At 39.3% G+C, this 18,040-nt stretch overlaps 1 protein-coding gene across 1 annotated transcript in view; it reads left to right on the forward strand.

The window, feature by feature from the left end:
* The first annotated feature begins 342 nt into the window (after positions 1–342).
* loxl2a (lysyl oxidase-like 2a) overlaps positions 343–18,040 on the forward strand; it is a 31,323-nt gene continuing 13,625 nt past the window's right edge. The window contains exons 1-5 of the mRNA XM_079600548.1: positions 343–546; positions 2,229–2,516; positions 4,694–4,869; positions 15,569–15,777; positions 17,021–17,237. Coding sequence (XP_079456674.1) covers positions 2,249–2,516; positions 4,694–4,869; positions 15,569–15,777; positions 17,021–17,237 — 870 coding nt within the window. The 5' untranslated portion in view covers positions 343–546; positions 2,229–2,248. The remainder of the gene's footprint in view (positions 547–2,228; positions 2,517–4,693; positions 4,870–15,568; positions 15,778–17,020; positions 17,238–18,040) is intronic.

Consider the following 18,040-nt stretch of genomic DNA (forward strand, 5'->3'; position numbering starts at 1 on the left):
ACTTTCAAATGTAGTGAAAAGTACACTACTAAGGTTAAAAGTTTCCAGAAAAATCCTCAAAAAGTGTACTTAACAGTACTCAAAGTAAATGTACTTTGTTACTGTCCACCTCTGTCAATCAATCAATCCATCCATCCATCCATCCATCCATGTCTATATATCTAATGTATCTTATTTATCTATCCATCCAACCATCCATGTCTATCTATTTATCTATCCATCCATCTGGAATGGAATGGAAAAGTAAGCTAGTCATGCATGAGAAGCCTCAGGCAGGTCTACAGGGCATCCCCAGCTGTATGACGTGACGACAGTCATGTGCAGCACACACACACACACACGGGGGGCGTCTGTAACTTTCATAATGTGTCAGCGATGGCTGGTTTCATATTGCAGTGCTGGTGGGAGGCGGTGAAGCGCGTGTACTGGTTTAAAAGTGTTGCAGGAGACAGACAGAACCAGCGTTGCTGCACCAGATCCAGATCCAGATCCAGCTGCGCGTGTAACTGGGCAGAGTTTCTTCACTACAACAAAGTTTGTCCAAAGGTAAGTTAAGGCGCCAATCAGAAATTATATTTAGTATTTAATAATTTGTTTACCACTAAATCGAATTATGTTTGAAACTTCAAATGCTGACATCGAAGTTGTTTTGGATGTCTTTATTAATAACGAAATGTGATTATGATATTTGATATAGCCTAGCCGTGACTGGAATTTAACCCCAATAATATGGATGTAGGAACATCGTTAAAAATGTACAGTCATTTTCTTAAAAAATTACTCGTTGTTCATGTTGGTTCCGGCATAGACTTTTGAAAATGCTTGTATTTAATGTATGATTATACAATTCTTAAGAAGTGTAATCATAAAGTGATGAGGTAGGCCTTCTACAACTTTCTTGCGCCTCAAATACAAATTATGTATGTACCCCCCCAAAAAATAAATAAATAAATAAATAAACAAGGTTTAATGTAAAAAAAAAAAAGCTAAATTCCTTTACAGCTTAGAAATAATACGACTAAATCACACACACACACACACACACACACACACACACACACACACACACACACACACACACACACACACACACTCTCTTAATTATACTTATATTTAATTGTATCTCTGTAAACTATTAATAGATTATCAATGTGTACAAACTTATTTGGCTCTGAATAGCATATTGTAAGACAATTAATATGTAGCCTAATAAATAAATAAATAAATCATACACACACATAGCCAACAACGTTTTAACAATGATGTCATGAATCTAAGTGTGTTTTCCTGCTGCAGATTGCTCTGCAACACTGAAACGGATTGGGTTGCATTGTTTGGAAAGTGATTGACATCACGTTTCTTTAAATTAATAAAGCGACTCACTGAAAAGGCAGCTTTTAGTGAATTATTTGGGAACGGAATCCCTTAGGGAATGAGTCAGGAAATGGGATCTTGTGTTACAGGTAATTGTCCTGCTGGGTGGACAGATGAGGAGTGTGTGTGCTAAACTTTACTTCAGCCAGTAATCTTAACATCATATCGTGAAGATACAAGTTTAGTTAGCCTACCTCACACAAAGTACATGTATGGGAGTTAAACATATTGACTGTGTAGATGTCTATGATTCTATGAAAATGCCTACTGTAGTTTTGGCGGTTAGATGTGTATGAATGAAGGAGGTTGTAATGTCATATGTGCTGCCGTTTCTAGAAACTAGAAACATCCTGGAAACCATTTGGCGTAGTTCTTGTTTGAATGCTGAGCTGTCTTTTTTGAGTTCAGAATTAATGTACATATATGCTGCTTTTAATGCAGTACATACATTCCTTTGTGAGACATCAATAATGTCTGTATCATAGGTATTATTCCTACAAATAATACCTCTGACTGACAGAGATGATTGGGATTTGGGATGATTGATGGAAAAGGTAGACACTAGACATCTGTCTGCTGTAGCCTCAGGATTTGGGGAATGGTGGACTGACATTGAGACGGAGTTCAGCATCGTCATACACATGCTCTGCATTAGTGAAGAAAATACCTTAACCTCCCTTGTAGCCATTCATCTAATCAGTTTTTGTGGTCATTATACACCGAATTGAGTATGCTGATATCCAGTTCACCAAATAAATCTGTCATGAATAATGTCCCAAATTGTGGTTTAGTAAATTAGGTTATTTTATTTTACATTATTAATCTTGTGTTTGTTCTGTTTAATGTTCTCGCAGGTCTCTGTGGAAGTTTAGCCATGGCGGTCTCTTCTGCATTGTACATCTTCAATCTGTTGGTTCTGGTTCAGGCCCAATCTGAAACCCAGCAACCCAAGATTCAACTCCGCCTAGCCGGTAATAAACGCAAGCATTACGAGGGTCGTCTAGAGGTCTTCTACAACAATGAATGGGGGACTGTCTGTGATGATGACTTCTCAATCGAAGCGGCTCATGTTGCGTGCCGGCAGCTTGGCTTCCTGGGCGCTGTGGCTTGGTCCCCATCTGCAAAGTTCGGACAAGGAGAAGGTATGCAAGAATTACTCCAAAAACTCAATCTGATAGCATATTATAAGCGTATGGTCCATTGAAAGATCCACTATGTGTGCATATATTCTTGGATTACATTAGTAATCCATCATGTTTTAGTCATTAGCAGTAATTTATACCAATCAAACGAAAAAGTATGGAAACAAGATTCAATGTCAAGAGCAGACATAATCTCATCTCTCTGTCTCTTTTCTACAGAAACATGATGATTTGGCTCAATAAATCTTTCCAAAGATTGTAAATCAAACTCCAGAGTTCAGTGGGTGGTTATAATTGAGCCCTATGGAAGAATAACCACTGGTCTTCCACTTTTATTTCATTTTCCACTGAGTATGCAAAATCATATGCAGCATGTAATGCACAGTGAGAGGAAATTCTGGAAGGATAACTTTATATTTAAGCAATGGAAAATAGCAAAATCTAGAGTGACTAGGCCGGTTGAAATGGTACATTTTTGAGAAATTTTAAAGAATGAATGGAGACTGGGGCTTTTAAGCTTCAAAAAGCACCATAAACGATTCATAAAAGTACTTATCTCAAGAACCCAATAAACCCATTTCATGATCGAGTCATTCAGACTGGTTCTGTGAATCAGCAGATTCATTGAAAAGATCCCATTCAAAAGAACTGTTCATTTATCTAGGGCAGATGTCAAGATTTTAAGTGAACTTTTGAATGATTTTGGTCTGTTCATTGAACAAAGACTTTCAGAACAGTTTGAAGCACTTTAATGATTCCTTTATGGGGCTTTTTAAGGATATTGTTTAAAAACTCACCTTTCGTGAAAGTCATAGCCTACAGGTTTATAATTAGATAAGGTAGAATAAGAGAGTACATTTTAAAGCGAACTGTTAATTTTAACGAATAGTTCACCCAAAAATGAAACATTTCCCTTAATTTACTCACCCTCATGCCATCCTAGGTGTAGAGATGCGCGGATGGGCGATTATTTCATCCGCAACCGCATCACAAAAGTCATCATCCGTCCGCTATCCATCCGCACCAACTTTTTTGACCAATTTTCAAAACCGCACCCGCCTGCCATCCGCTGATTGGGCGATGCAAGGCTCTGATAGCCTAAATTAAACGCACTTCGGCAAACCTGACCTTTTCTGATAGGCTACTGTACAATATTTTCCCGCATTAGTTAAAATCTCCCGGAATCTAGAGCGAGCGCGCCCGCGAGATAGAGACTGTGCTCCAAACCGTGTAGCGCGTGCACGGCAGAGAGGGAGAGAGAGAGAGAGAGCAAGAGAGCACGCAAGGTCTCTTGCTCTCTCTCTCTCCCTCTCTGCCGTACACGCGCTATGTAATTCCCCTATTTTCTTTTTTTGGATGTAGGTATTAGTCAGATAACAATATTTAACAATGTATACATATATTTTGTATTTGATTGGTTCAACCGCCCGTCACCCGCCCGAATTTAATTAAAATATAATTTTTCGTCACGTCATCCGCCCGATCCGCGGAGTCCGCGGCTGTAACCGCCAACCGCGCATCTCTACTAGGTGTATATGACTTTCTTCTTTCAGCCGAACTCAATCAGAGTTATATTAAATAATATCCTGGCTCTTCTCAGCTTTGTAATGGCATTGAATAGTGTCCTAGATTTGAAGCTCCAAAAAGCACATCCATTCATCATAAAAGTAATCCATACGACTCTAGGGGGTTAATAAATACCTTCTGAAGTGAAGCGATGTTTTTTTGTTCTTTATAATCAGTGGTTTCCAGCAACGGCCATGTTCACGAGAGAGTCGAGTTCCGGCGGAAGCCTCTGATCCGATGTAGGAAGTAGGCGTATCGTAAGCTTAGGAGAGAATTGATGAAGGCGGAAGTGCAGAGTATAGAGCAGAGCAAAACAAAACGCTGGTCACGAATTTTTAGTCTAAAATGAGAAGTTTTAATTTCGATATTAGAGAAGAGAAGCCATACGAGATGTCATACGTCGGGTCAGAGGTCACCCTTCCGCCGGATCCCGACTCTCTCATGATTGCACGAACGGCCGTTGCTGGAAGCCAGTGATTATAGTTTGTAAAGTTTTAAATATGGATAGTTTTCTTACAAAAACCCATCGCTTTGCTTCAGAAGGCCTTTATTAACCCACTGGAGTCGAAAGGATTTTGAACATGAACCAACAATTGTTCTTTGTTCCACAGGTCGCATTTGGCTAGACAATGTCCATTGCACGGGAAGAGAAAAATCTTTAGCCGAATGCCCGTCGAATGGCATTGGGGTGTCGGACTGCAGGCACAGCGAGGATGTTGGGGTGATGTGCAATCAGAAGCGCATCCCTGGCCACCGGTTCATCAGTACCATGAACAACAATGTTGAGGTACGTCAAATCACTCTGGGCTCATGGAACATTGTAATCATGGTAGTTTATTAACCTAACTGATGTTGACAGTGCTGAGTCACTTGGATTTTACTAAAATGCAGTGCAGATGTGAGTTCAGAGCTAGTAAACCAAGCCTGTGGTAATTCGATTTGAAACAGACCAGATATGCCTTTGAAATGCCTTTTTAGGATGACAATATGCACCAAAGACCAAAGTTGATACAAAGAGATTGTACCAACAAAACCACACTGTTTCCCATCAGAAGAATCAAGGATCCTACCCAGAACCTTCCTCAAAAGCATTATTTCTTAAAGAAACAACCACATATCTTTATCATATCCGGAAATTCAGTTGAGTGGAGGTTCGGCTTCCCCCACATTCCCTCATCATTTTATCTCTTGGATTAAGGGAAGTGAAGGTCTGCTTCTACTGGTCACACATTCCTCTCCAAAGTTTGCCGCTCTAGAATAGTTTTTTAGCATTCAATTCTCCTTTTATGACGTGCCAGCTGTCCACACACACACCCGTTTCCTTTGATGCAAAGGTCTGTGCCAGAATCATGATATTTGTATATTTGCCATGTTACTGTGGCAACCACAGTAAGCAGGTTTAAAGATGGACCTTTGAGAGCGATCAAAGAGCCCATGGTGTGCTTTTCCATTTCCACAACCCTGAGGTTTAATGACATTACCACATTGTGTGTCTCTCCCCCAATCCTTCCTGTCCCAGAGCCGCTCCCCCACTCTTTCGATGCCTTATTTGGGAATTGCTGACTAATGGAAGGAATGAAAGCAAAGCGGAATCCCACCCGTCAAACGTGAATTCTTTAATTATGAGAAGCAAAAAGACTGCAGTGGTTAATAGTTTTCAATGAGAATGAGATACAGTGTTTTTTTTTGTCCGGCATGAAAAACACCAGCCGTCAGGTAGGGAACCTTCTCATATTTCCGGCGTTCAGAAGTCGTCATAGTTGGGTAAACTTCTATAATGGTGAATGGGATACGGCAACAAATATACGTTTTGTTTTCCAACTTTCTCCCAATAGCAACGACTTTCCAAAAGGGGGAAATATATAGAGAGATTGATTACAGCAGTCAGATGAGAGAATGTCAAATTTATCGTCACTCCCTCAGCCGTTGTATTAGAAAAATACAAATAACGGCCCACATCTGGAGCATGTGGAATCCACGTGTACCAGATGTGGGCCGGATCTGGGCTGACACTATGTTACTGTCTGGGTTGTTAATCTGTTTTGTTATTTACTGCCAAGGTAATAAATATAACACAAAGTGTGGCATTATAAGTGTAAATATATATATATATATATATATATATATATATATATATATTCTAAATGAAAATTTAAAAAACTTTGCGATGTTGATAACTGTGGAATCGTGTTTGTGAAAAAGGTTCCACTGGTCACCTCAAATGTCTGTGATGTCACCAGTCAGGAGACAGTCTGTGAATGAATGTGAGAATTGGTAGGTGTTATCGTGTCTTTTCCTGCGTCACATACCAGAAGTCTGAGACACAGGCAGGCTCTGTGAACCTTGTATGAGTGGATTCTCAAACACCAGCGCAGCAGGGTGAACTGAACTGAGACAGATGCCCAGATTCCTCAGGCTTCCTTTCACAGCCAATGTTTTTATAAGCAAGAGTCCATCTTTTTGTGTATTTTTTTCTCATCAATGGACAATTTGATGTCAGAAATGACAAAGAGTAGCCAAAACTGGAAGCCGAACAGTGCTAAATTCTTAGCGCGTCATGAGCAGTGGATTACGAGATCCTTCCACAAATATTATCCTTTGCCAAAACTGGAAAATTGCTAAATAAGGGGTTTTCTGTCATATACATACAAACAACACTGTTTGAAAGTATGTTTGCCTGTTTTATTTACCTTTCCTGGGTGTCAGCACAGCTAGCCAGTGTGTGCTCCACTCCACCCAGCAAACATTACCTCTTAAAGACCTTGTTTAAAGATCTAGGAGATGAAAGATAGAGAGTTTTACTGTGTAACATCCAGTATGGTGCTATGATCATATTAGCTTATTATTTACATGTAATGAGACACTCCATTGCCCTGAAAACATGTAGTGGTTAACGTTAAACATGTAGTGGTTAGCATTAAACATGTAGTGGTTAACGTTAAACATGTAGTGGTTAGCGTTAAAAAATTAGTGTTAGCGTTATTTCAGAGCTCCAAGTGCAGTTCAGACACAAAATTTAACTAGCTGGGTTTGATGGCTTGTGAAACAGTTTAGACAAGTCATTTAAAGACTGTTTAATTGGATGACCTCTAGCAAACGCACAAAATACTTAATCTAGTGAATGTCTTTCCAAGATGCCATTAGCTTTCGGCTGCTTTTAGATGCTCATAGATTTATATTTTTCCACAGAAGCACAGATATTTTTCACATTCCCATTTTTGTGTTAATAAAGGCATTGGCTGAAATCCTTCTCTAAAGACAACCAGCCATAACAGTCTAATCGCATGGAAACATGCTAACAATCACTACTCGAGTGCGATAATTTCTTTTGGAATGATAAATAAAATATGTAACTGTTTATATTGTTTTATTTTTCCCACTTTATCATTGGCCTCTGAAACATAAACAGATGTTATACTTATAACTGACGCTAATTTATTGTCTAAACTAATAGGAAAGACAAAAGACAGGCTCTCAGCACAGACAGCAGTGGTTAATGAATGAGTGAATGGTTTGTTTTGTATTCTTGTAAACATTCAGTGGAACAGAAGAACAGCTTATCGTAATCAAATGAATCGCCACCACAATCTGCCACAACACATGGAAACAATCAGGGGTCCACAGAATGGTCACCAAAAGTTCAGAGCATGAAAGCTGTTTGCTTGGTTTGAGTAAATGGATTTGTTGAGTAAATTGATTTGTTGCAATTAATCAGCTAATGGTTATATAATGTATATCCATGTTTGTCTATAGCAGATGTTTCCTTCCAATACAAATGGCATATTTGTATTCATGGCATATGCAGGACTAGCAGATGAAACACAATTCAGTTAGAAAATGATTCAAATGATTCAAAACCATTAACTATTGAGTAGTACCTACTTCATTTGTTGTGGACAGTCAGCAGATGTTTAGCAGTCTTCAGGATAGCACATTGTAAGGTCATGTTCATAAGGCAAAAAGACAGGTCAGGACCTGAAGAAGATTTAATGCTTATAATGGATTGCACTCTTCTTGTCATGGTGATTGATTTAAAAATATATAGGCCTATATATTCACCTACAGACAAAGCATGCTCTTAAGTCAACAAACCTGTGTCGGTCTCAACCAGTTTTCTCAACAGAATGTACCAGGAGCGAATCTACATGCTAAATGTAGCCTGAAGAGGTCAAAGTTCAGGATTTTCCACCAGGCTAAGAGGTGTTGGCTTTCTCTCACATTCCATTTTCAAACAAAGAGTAGGAAACTCAAGATTCTTCATGATTTCGAGACAATAAAAGCTGTGATATTCAAAACCAGGAAACCAGGATGTATAGGGAGGGGAGGTCAGTTGTGAGGTTAGGATGCCTTTAACATCAATCCTTTTGGAATAGCAAGCATAGAATGCACTGATATAACTGAAATGGGTATCTTGAGAAAATCCTGAAACGCACATCCTGAAAGCTCTCTACCAATGGTGTGTATTTGGGACGGAACTACATGTTTATCCAAACAATGAATTTTGAATGATCACAATCTGGAATAAATCACACCATGTTTGCCCCCAAAACTGCAATAATTTGTTGCTATTTTCCCGGCGGGATAAACGACTCTTGCGCCTGGCGCAAATCTAAAAGGGGTTGGTCTGAAGTAGCTTCATTATTCATAGGTGTGGTTTGGGCGTAACGTGAAATAAACCAATCAGAGCGTCCTCTCACATTCCCTTTAAGAGCCGGCGCGCTTGTTCCACGGCGGATTGCTATTATAACGGCGGATTTGCCAGCGCGCGCCAGGAGCATTTCACAGCCGAGGAGACCGACGTTCTCGTCAGGGCCATAAAACACAGAGAAGTGACATTGGGGATGATGGGAGAAACCCACCCAAATTAGCTTCGGTTAAACAGGCGTATAATTTGGGTAAATGTGTAGCCTAATCTAGATTTATTTATTTTTTTAATCTAGATAGATCTTTTTCACATCTTCACGGGCACAACAATGATTTCCCTCGTGTGTTAATATTTTTCCTTGTAATAATGTATGATTTGCTAAAATGAAAACTGCTGCGTCTGTTTATAATTATTAGAGAATCAAAGTGGATGCGCGTTAACACGCTACATTATGGCAGAGCACGCGCCCTTAAAATACCATATCACTAACGCGCAACGCGCCACTGTCTTTAGACTGTTTTTTTCCTGGTCAGTGGCGCAATTGCTTTCTAAAACTGGAAAATAGCACCAGGGAAGTTTTGCGCCGAAACACGCCTCCTCTTTGCGCTGAACCGCCCCCGCGAGCGCAAGTTCATTTCCTAATTTACCGACGTGCGTCTGTGGAGGGAAAAGTCCGCTGTGCGCGGGTACAAAATAGGAATGATACATGCGTCGGTGCAAGATAGGGCCCTATATTAATAAAGGTGAGTTGACCTGACAATGGTAAGATGGGCGACTTTTGGAAAAAGTCATTATTTTGGCAATTCCATTTAGTGCCACTAGTGGCAAAGAAAATAGTCAAGAAAAAGTCCAAATGCTCCTGAGTCCATGACAAGACCAAAACCATAAAAATATGGTTTTGGACATGGAATCGAGTCCAAGTTATTTCAAGTCAAATCGATATTTCATGTCTAATTATTTATTTATTTATTTATTTGGTTTGTAGCAGTGCAAGATAGAAAGAGGAAACAACCAGTGAAGTGATTGGTTTTTTTGGTCAAATATACAGTTTATGGGTCATACAAAAGTTTATACAAAAATATTTGTCCACAGAATATTGTCCAATCAGAATAATGTACTCTATATAGTGACAAGATGTCTTGATGCATTGACTTTTAAGTGCATTTAGTTGTATTGCTGCCTTTAGTTTTTAATGTAAAGGCTCATGCATTCTTCCTAAAACTCTTGTTGTCCCAGAACCCAAGACATGTTCTGACCAGTGTCTTTGTCCACAAACGGTTTAGATTTTCTCCAGTTTTTTGTGAAAAACCACCCTTGTGACAAGAACGTAAAGGTTGAACGTAAATATGCCCAGAGATGCTCTGTGAAATGAGAGTTCAGGGATCACGTTAAACTGGAGCGTTTCCTTGGAACCGACGTGTTCATGGGACCCCTGTGACCCTTTACTGCTCCCAAGAGTTCACCATTAGTTCTGTCATACTTTGTTTCTTGTCCACCCTCTCTTTTCTTTCATGCACAAGTGGTGCCCTGACACAAAAATGACCCTGAAGACAAAAGCCTGTCTGAAAATGGCATTCCTGGCAGACAGTTGTAGACAGGCTGGCTTTGGAGCGGTGGTGTGAATATGTGTTTGAGAGCGTCACTGATGACACACTGAGCTGTAGAAACGTCCTGCTTTTTCGGGGGTGGGAATGATTGTATATACATATGCTTGTCTTGTAACAGTAGAGAAAATCCAGATGTTTTTCATGTATCCCCTTTTCTCTGGAATTACTTCAGCAAAAATCAATATATCAGCTGAATAAATCAATCCCTCACATTTTTTTCCCCTTTATCCTTTTACTTCCTCAAAAAGTGCCTAAAATTCCTCTGTTCCCTTAAACGTTCACCACAAAACTGCACAATCAACAAGCGTTTGCACTCCAAGTCCCTGGAAAAGGCACGTGGAGGACCAACGTGAAACACGAGGCAGGAAGTGAATTAGAGGAGATTTTGACTTCACGTCTGCACCAGACACCGTCACCTCTCACTCGCCCACCTCGAAAAGCCCTGCGGAGGAACATTAATGGCATGTAAATATTTTGATATCTGGACTCCATGAATGTAAAAAGAAGGTGGTTCTGTCCCAGCTGGCACCTCAGCAACTGAGGAATGTCTGGACGACGAGGGACTTCCTCCCCCTCATTTCGTCTTGCTGCTACCGTTTCCATCGCTTACGCTTGCTCTTAGTCAGATGTGGGAATGGTTTCTCACTTATATCAACGACTGTAAGTGCGTATGTCTCAGACATACCGCTGTATATGAGCTGACAGACAGCATTTACAATCTCAAAGACCTCTTTGTCGGGTCTTATTACTACCGAAAAGACACATGCCACGAAAGAAAGGTGACGTGATTTAATGAAAGCTGTAGTGACAGATTTCAGAATAGGGAAAAATACTTTGTATAAAAACACATTAGCTGTACTGTCTCTAGTTGGTGGTACTTTTTGATGAGCACCTTCACAGCCGTATGAAAAAAAAAGTGTGTTCTATATAATATGAATGTATGGTATGAATGAAATTCAGACACACTACATTCGCCATGTTGTACTTGTCATGTGACTTACTTCTTCAGTTGCGTTGCTTCACTGTCATTGACAAATCCTCTTATGAATACTGTATTCAGGTATACTCTTTTCAGTTATTGTTTCTCACGTATTATGTAGGGAAGTAGGCACAGTCAGATGCAGATATTGAACAATAAGATTTACTTTGACCTGGACTACAATCTTGATAGCTAGTGGGATTTTTTTTCTTGCATTAGATAAAGAGGACTGTTAGCTGGAGTAGTTTTGCTTCATTTAATTTATTTTAAAGTGACTTACAGTGCAATTTAAGGTTCACATTTCATCACCATCTGTGTTCACTGGGAATTGAATCCACAGCCTTGCCATTGCTAGGGCTTTGCTCTACAAATTGAGCTGCAGGCAAACTAAAAGACATTTCATGTAAATTCACAGTGTTTTATGGTGAAGGTCAAAGGGGGCAGTTCTCCTTTGAAACCTTAGATTTGAAGCCTTGATGGCTCCTGTCGAACTTGTCATCCTATCAGTCAGGGAGATTGTAACATTGCCTTCATTGTTAGTCACTGCATGTCGGGTCTTGGACCAGACATTCTTCAAGCTTCACAAGGCGCAATCTGTTGGTTCAAATGTTATGTACAGAGAACATTCCCTGTTAGCCTGATATTTTATCCCTTAAAAGGTGCTTGATCTATCACCAAACTCCGGCATGGGATTTTGATCGGTAGGTCTACCACAGCTGGCGAAGGATTGTATATGTAGATTTATAAACATTCCTACTGTATTTTTTTTATCAGTATGTACCCCAAATGTACCTGTCCCATCATCGTAGATCAACCTCTGAAATTTGACAAAGCCTGAGATTGATTAAGCAGGGCGTCTCTTTGGTGTAAAAATATGCTGTGAAGGGTCTGGTTTATTTAGGCGGAGGTCACGCTATCGAGCAACAGGCGTGGACTCTTCCTCACATATGGCTGGATGACCCCGTCCCACACCCTCAGCTTCAACAGTCAGCTCTTTAGTTTCCTCCAGACTTCCAGTGCTTAAGAAAACAGGGATGTGTCTGACTTGAGAGCCCACTTCAACTCAACCCATTGGTCTGGCCTTTATATAGTCATATTTACATTTAACTCAGTTCTGCTCACTCTGCGTCTAGAGCATTTAGGTCCATGTGAGGCCGCCACATTCCTTTGGTTTTATCCCGCTGGCCAATTTTTCTCTCTCGTTTCTTTCATGCACACACATGCACATCAACACACGCTGAAATGAAATTAGAAGCCTCAGTCTTCGTCTTATTTTTACAGTGGTCAGTTAAAATATCCTGTAACCACCTCCTTGTTCATAGTACAACATTGCTGGTGGTTTTACACATCTAAAACATTCCTTTCAGTTGATATCACAGCAAACAGCCCTGGTGAGAACACGTGAGCTAGCAACAACACTGTAAAAAGTGATCAGTTGACCTAAGGGACTGTTCGTTATTTATTTAAGGGGCCACCGGAGGAGTTTTGAGATCTATAATCAAAAAAGGCTTGACCCTCCCTTCGCCAGCAAAAATTTGTTCTATGACCCTCCAAAATGATTGTGAAAAAAGGCATGACCCTCCCCGATCATTTATTGATTACTTCTGTACTGGTTTGCGCTTGGCAAAGATGTTCAGATATCTTTATGCCTAGACCTACACCAAACGTTCATTAAAAGACTTCTGCACACCCGCCTTTTTCAAACTGGCGCAGCGCTGACTCGCTGTAGAAAATGCATGATTTGATTTGTTAAACATGAGGATTATCCGTATGGCATGGCCGCTCACTCTAACGTTAACCTAGATAATTGTTCGCTATTCTTAGGCGCATAACCAAGTGTGTGTGCGCAGTGTGGAGCGCGCACTGCATGACATGGAGGCGCCGATGCGATTTGCATTTTCCTATCAACAGTGGAAACAACTTAAAATACTCTTTTTCTGGCCATACAGAAAATAATAATGCATCAGTTGCAATAATTTTATTTGTGTAAACTCACAATAACAAGAAAACGTTTTGCTTTTGTAAAATAAAATAAAACAATCAGGGCGCGCTTTCATGGTCTCCGTGAACTGTAGCGCGTCAAAAAAAAGAAAGAAGCAGAAACATATCGTAGGATATAGCATACTAGCCTCAAATATATGAGAAAAAATATCTATATAAAGCTTGATATGTCCACTTTTAAACGAAAAAAAATCTAATCGAAAGCAAATATCATCTGATTATGTAATCCGTATGAAAGATGCATTTCTCTTAGGCGCACTTTACAGCGGATATGTATGGAGACATGTTTGCAGCGGACACTGATTAAAAAAAATAGTTTATTAATAAACAATTAAAATGCATCGTTATTTTTAAAGACATTATTATCATTAGCCTGCTTTTGCGGCAAGATTACATGCGCTTGAGCGCAGAATGGGCTATCCCTCCATGCAGTATTTAAGCAGAAATTAACGTGCGACGTAGTCAAATATTTAGTAGGCTATATGGCAACTATACATTTACTATATTTGGCATTATTTAATTATTAATAAGTATCCAGCTCTTTACATTAAATTTGTTGAATTAACAATTAGTTAATGAACTAATAAAATAATAGAACAAAGATTAAATTAAGATGCTAACTATAATTCTATTTAACATGACTTGTTCCACCACGCAAATTACTGTTTTTAAGGTGACAATCTGTTACACATTTGAAGATTTACTGTATCTTGAAGATTGTTGTATTGTGTTATCTTCTGTTATAAAGATTGACATTTCGTTAATTAAAAAAATAAGCACATAATGTTGTTCAAATGTTCTGTTAGATGGTCTGTGTTGACTACTTTTTTTAATTTTGTATAATAATATATCTAATGAAGATATATTAACAAAAAAAATCGTATATAGGCTATTATATATAAAACACTGCAACACGCATCACTGCAGATGAGCCAACGTGCAAACTATTTGAAGAATTGAAGATAGGATTTAAATCCGTTTTGCAAAAACGCATTTATGCGACCACACCAGGTGTAAATGGAATCGTTTTGATAAATCAGATAGCTATCCGATCTGAGAAAACGCATGCAAGTGGCCAGGTGTAAACAGCCCCTATGTAGCACGCGTTATTTGTGTTTGTTTTCAGACATAACAGTTGTTTCATACTTGTGCGATATCACAAGTATCATTTTTGATCGTGGATGTTTTAATGTCTCCACATTAAAGCAGCGGTAGAGTTACACTCACAGGACACTGCTTGTGATTCGCAATCACAAAAGTTGATTATTTGCTCGAGCTTTAAAGTTTGCCGGGTAAGCATTTCATTGGCGTTCTGTTCTGACATGATTCACTATTTCTGAGCGCGCGCGCACTGTCAAACAAACAGCGCCAAACTGGACTTGATCTTTCGCGTCTGATTTTTGTTGGGTCAGACCCATCTGCTAGCTATGGGGGGACCGAGACTGAGAGAGCTACATGGAAAAATATGCACAAAACTAGCCACTTTGAAAGTTTGTTGTTTTCATGAATACAAAAGTTGGGTGACCCTCCCCCTAGACTAAAAAAAGTTGGATGACCCTCCCCTCAACAAAGAATAAAAAGGCATGACCCTCCCCTATTTTCCTCCGGTGGCCCATTCCATAAATACCGAACGGTCCCTAAGTAAATAAACTTCATGCGTAATTGAAAAAATTAATTTGTGTGGAATTGTCAAGTTCACATAAATTAATTTTTTCAATTACACATGAAGTTTATTTACTTAATTTTGGCAATGGGTTTCCTCACTTTTTGTACAGTAAGTCAACTGATCACAGTGAAGGATGCTTTTGAATTATTATTTCTCTAAGCTATAACATTCCTGTAAATTAATGGATTGGATGAGATTCATGTGTTACTGAAAGTCCATGGAGGTCGAACACAACCCCTCAAAATCTAGGTTAACCACCACAAGTCTGGTTAAGCATGTTTTGAGGGCATTTCTGAAGTGACATTGAACTGATGTTTTAAGTCAAATTCCAACTTTGACCTTGTTTCAGGAACCATATCTGATCAGCCTTGTCAAATGTGAGTCATGATTTATCTGGCTCCTCCTTATCTAGCTCCTCAGATTCCACACTCTTAAACAGTGACTAAAATGTCTCCAAAACTTTCTCCAAGTGATCTACTGCTACTTGAGGAAGTGATCTGAATAAATATTTCACGTTGGCCATTCTGGGAATATTGTGGTAATTCGGCTAATGACCAATAAAGTCTTCTTTTGTTTCTTCCTCTTCAGACTCTTGAAGAACGGGTGGAAGAAATCCGTATAAGACCCATATCGTCCCACCTCAAGCGCATCCCAGTCACAGAAGGCTATGTGGAACTGAAGGAACGGGGGAAATGGAGGCAGATCTGCGATGAGGAGTGGACCCCTTTTAACAGCCGAGTCGTCTGTGGAATGTACGGATTCCCCGGAGAGAAGAACTACAACAACAAAGTCTATAAGTAAGGAAAAGTCCCCACTGTTTTTGCTTTGTGTGAAAAATGGGCATGAGCCAAACATAAATTAGAGGACATAATGATGATAATTCCCTGTGAAAAAAGATTATTATGATACAATGAAAAATGAAGAAAAAACAGACAAGAAAGAAGGCAAACACACAATGTCAAAAACATTGCATAGAGAATTTAAGGTTTCCCCTAAAGTAACATTAACTTTGTAAAGCATAAAGTTACCATGCAAACATGCGGCAAGAGTTATTTTGTCCTCGGATGTGTGTGAACGCCTGCCGAAGTGAATCCTGGCCAGATTGTTTCCCAACATAACTCTTGGCCGTTTCCCATCTAGCAGAGAACATTGTGTTTCCTCTGTAACTCTGTGAAGAACATTTCACTGTAAAACTGTTGGTGTGTTCTAACCCCATCTGTACACTAAAATACACTATTACATAAAAGTTTATAGCCAATGTCCTTATTTTTGTATACGTTTCCAAAAATGGAACATTCCAGGAAATAAGCGTTCTGAAAATGTGTTTTTTTTATAGATGTTTTCATGGGTTTATTTCTAAACTAAGCCATATACTAAAGAAAGTAATGCCTGGTGATATTTAAAGGTGAGAGGTTGTTTGTTTTGGAATATTTCATAAAGATGCAGTGTCTAAGCCACTGGCAACGTGACCTCAATCGCTTTTCCTCAGTGGCAGTCCATGTATTTTAAGTAGGCCTATAATGTTATTCATGCCGTTGATGTTATTCATGCCGTTGAGAAACCTATTTCACAAAGAATAGGACACCCTATGGACATCATAAATTGCATTGCCTTACATCAGTCAACGTATAGTATAGAACCAAAAAGAATATTGACAATAAAAATAAAAAAAGTTCTCATTTAACATGCTTGTGTTGAACCCAGAACATGCTGTACTCATTAAATTAATAATGAGTTTGAAGGTTTCCTAATCTGGAGGAAAGGAAACCTGCAGGCTTCACAGCTTGTTTGAGTCTTGATTGTCTGATTTCGGATTTTCTCTGGACTGAAGAATCATGGGAAATGTCCTATTTTCTTGGGTTAGCACAACATTACTGCTACAGGCAATGTCTGATCACTATGATAATCATAACAGATGTTCCTCTGAATCATTGTTGTGATATCCTCCTAAACAAGAACGAATCCCTGAAATGTATAATACTGCATCATTTAATGATTATTTTATAGCACAAGTGAGGTTTGTCTGTGGCTGTTTTACAGATCACTGTCCATGCGTAAAAGAAAGAACTACTGGGGTTTCTCAGTGAACTGCACAGGAAATGAAGCCCACCTGTCCAGCTGTAAACTGGGCAAACCCCTGGAGCCCAAGAGGAACGGCACTTGTGGACGTGGCCTGCCTGTGGTGGTCAGCTGTGTGCCTGGAAGAGCTTTTGCCCCCTCATCCTCCACTGGCTTCCGCAAGGCCTACAGACCAGAGGTTGGTAGTGTCAAATCTGCATTAACAGCCTTACGATTTGAGAGGTTATAGCTATTAGCACTGCTTTGCGCCAAAATAAGAAGTGACACTGTTTCCTACAAAGTCATTTCTGATTGTCTTTTATAAGGCGTTTTGGTTAGCATTGGGCTCACCAACCACTTGTTGATAAAAAAGCCATTATATATATTACAATTTAAAATCATTTTTAAAATGTATCACTAAGCGATCTCATGTTTTGAGTGGCTGTACCAACCAGCGCTGCTTTGCAACAAAGTAAAGAGTTATGCTGGAATAAAAATAGCTATAATCTACACTGTCATCATTAATAAGATCATGAATTTCTTTTTGATTGTCTTTCATAAGGTGTTCTGGTAGCATTGGGCTCACCGACTACTTATTTGTACTAATAAACAAAATATATACTACTTTATAGTATAGGCCTACAGTACTGTATATTATCTCGATCTCGTTGCGCAGCATCTGAAATGCTGTTTTGGTCATTCTGAAATACCTTAGCAAAGTTTGTCATCAAAGTGGTTTGGTATAATTACATCCCATAACTGTCTCCACGACTTCGTTCCCAAACAGCAGGCGTCCACCACCGAAAGCAGGATGACACAACCAGGTTTATTGCGTTTCAATTATATTAACTGCAGTATATTAACATTTTCTTAGTGATATTTTGGCACCAGTTTATCAGGAAGTGACAATTTTGTTCTCTTCGTCTCACTGGATGGAAACGGTGCTTTATGCTATATTCCAATTTAGCACATAAGTTAAATTCACAACTTTAGATGAAAACA

This window comes from Phoxinus phoxinus, assembly GCF_949152265.1.
Source record: "Phoxinus phoxinus genome assembly, chromosome: 23".
NCBI classification, from domain to species: Eukaryota; Metazoa; Chordata; class Actinopteri; order Cypriniformes; family Leuciscidae; genus Phoxinus; species Phoxinus phoxinus.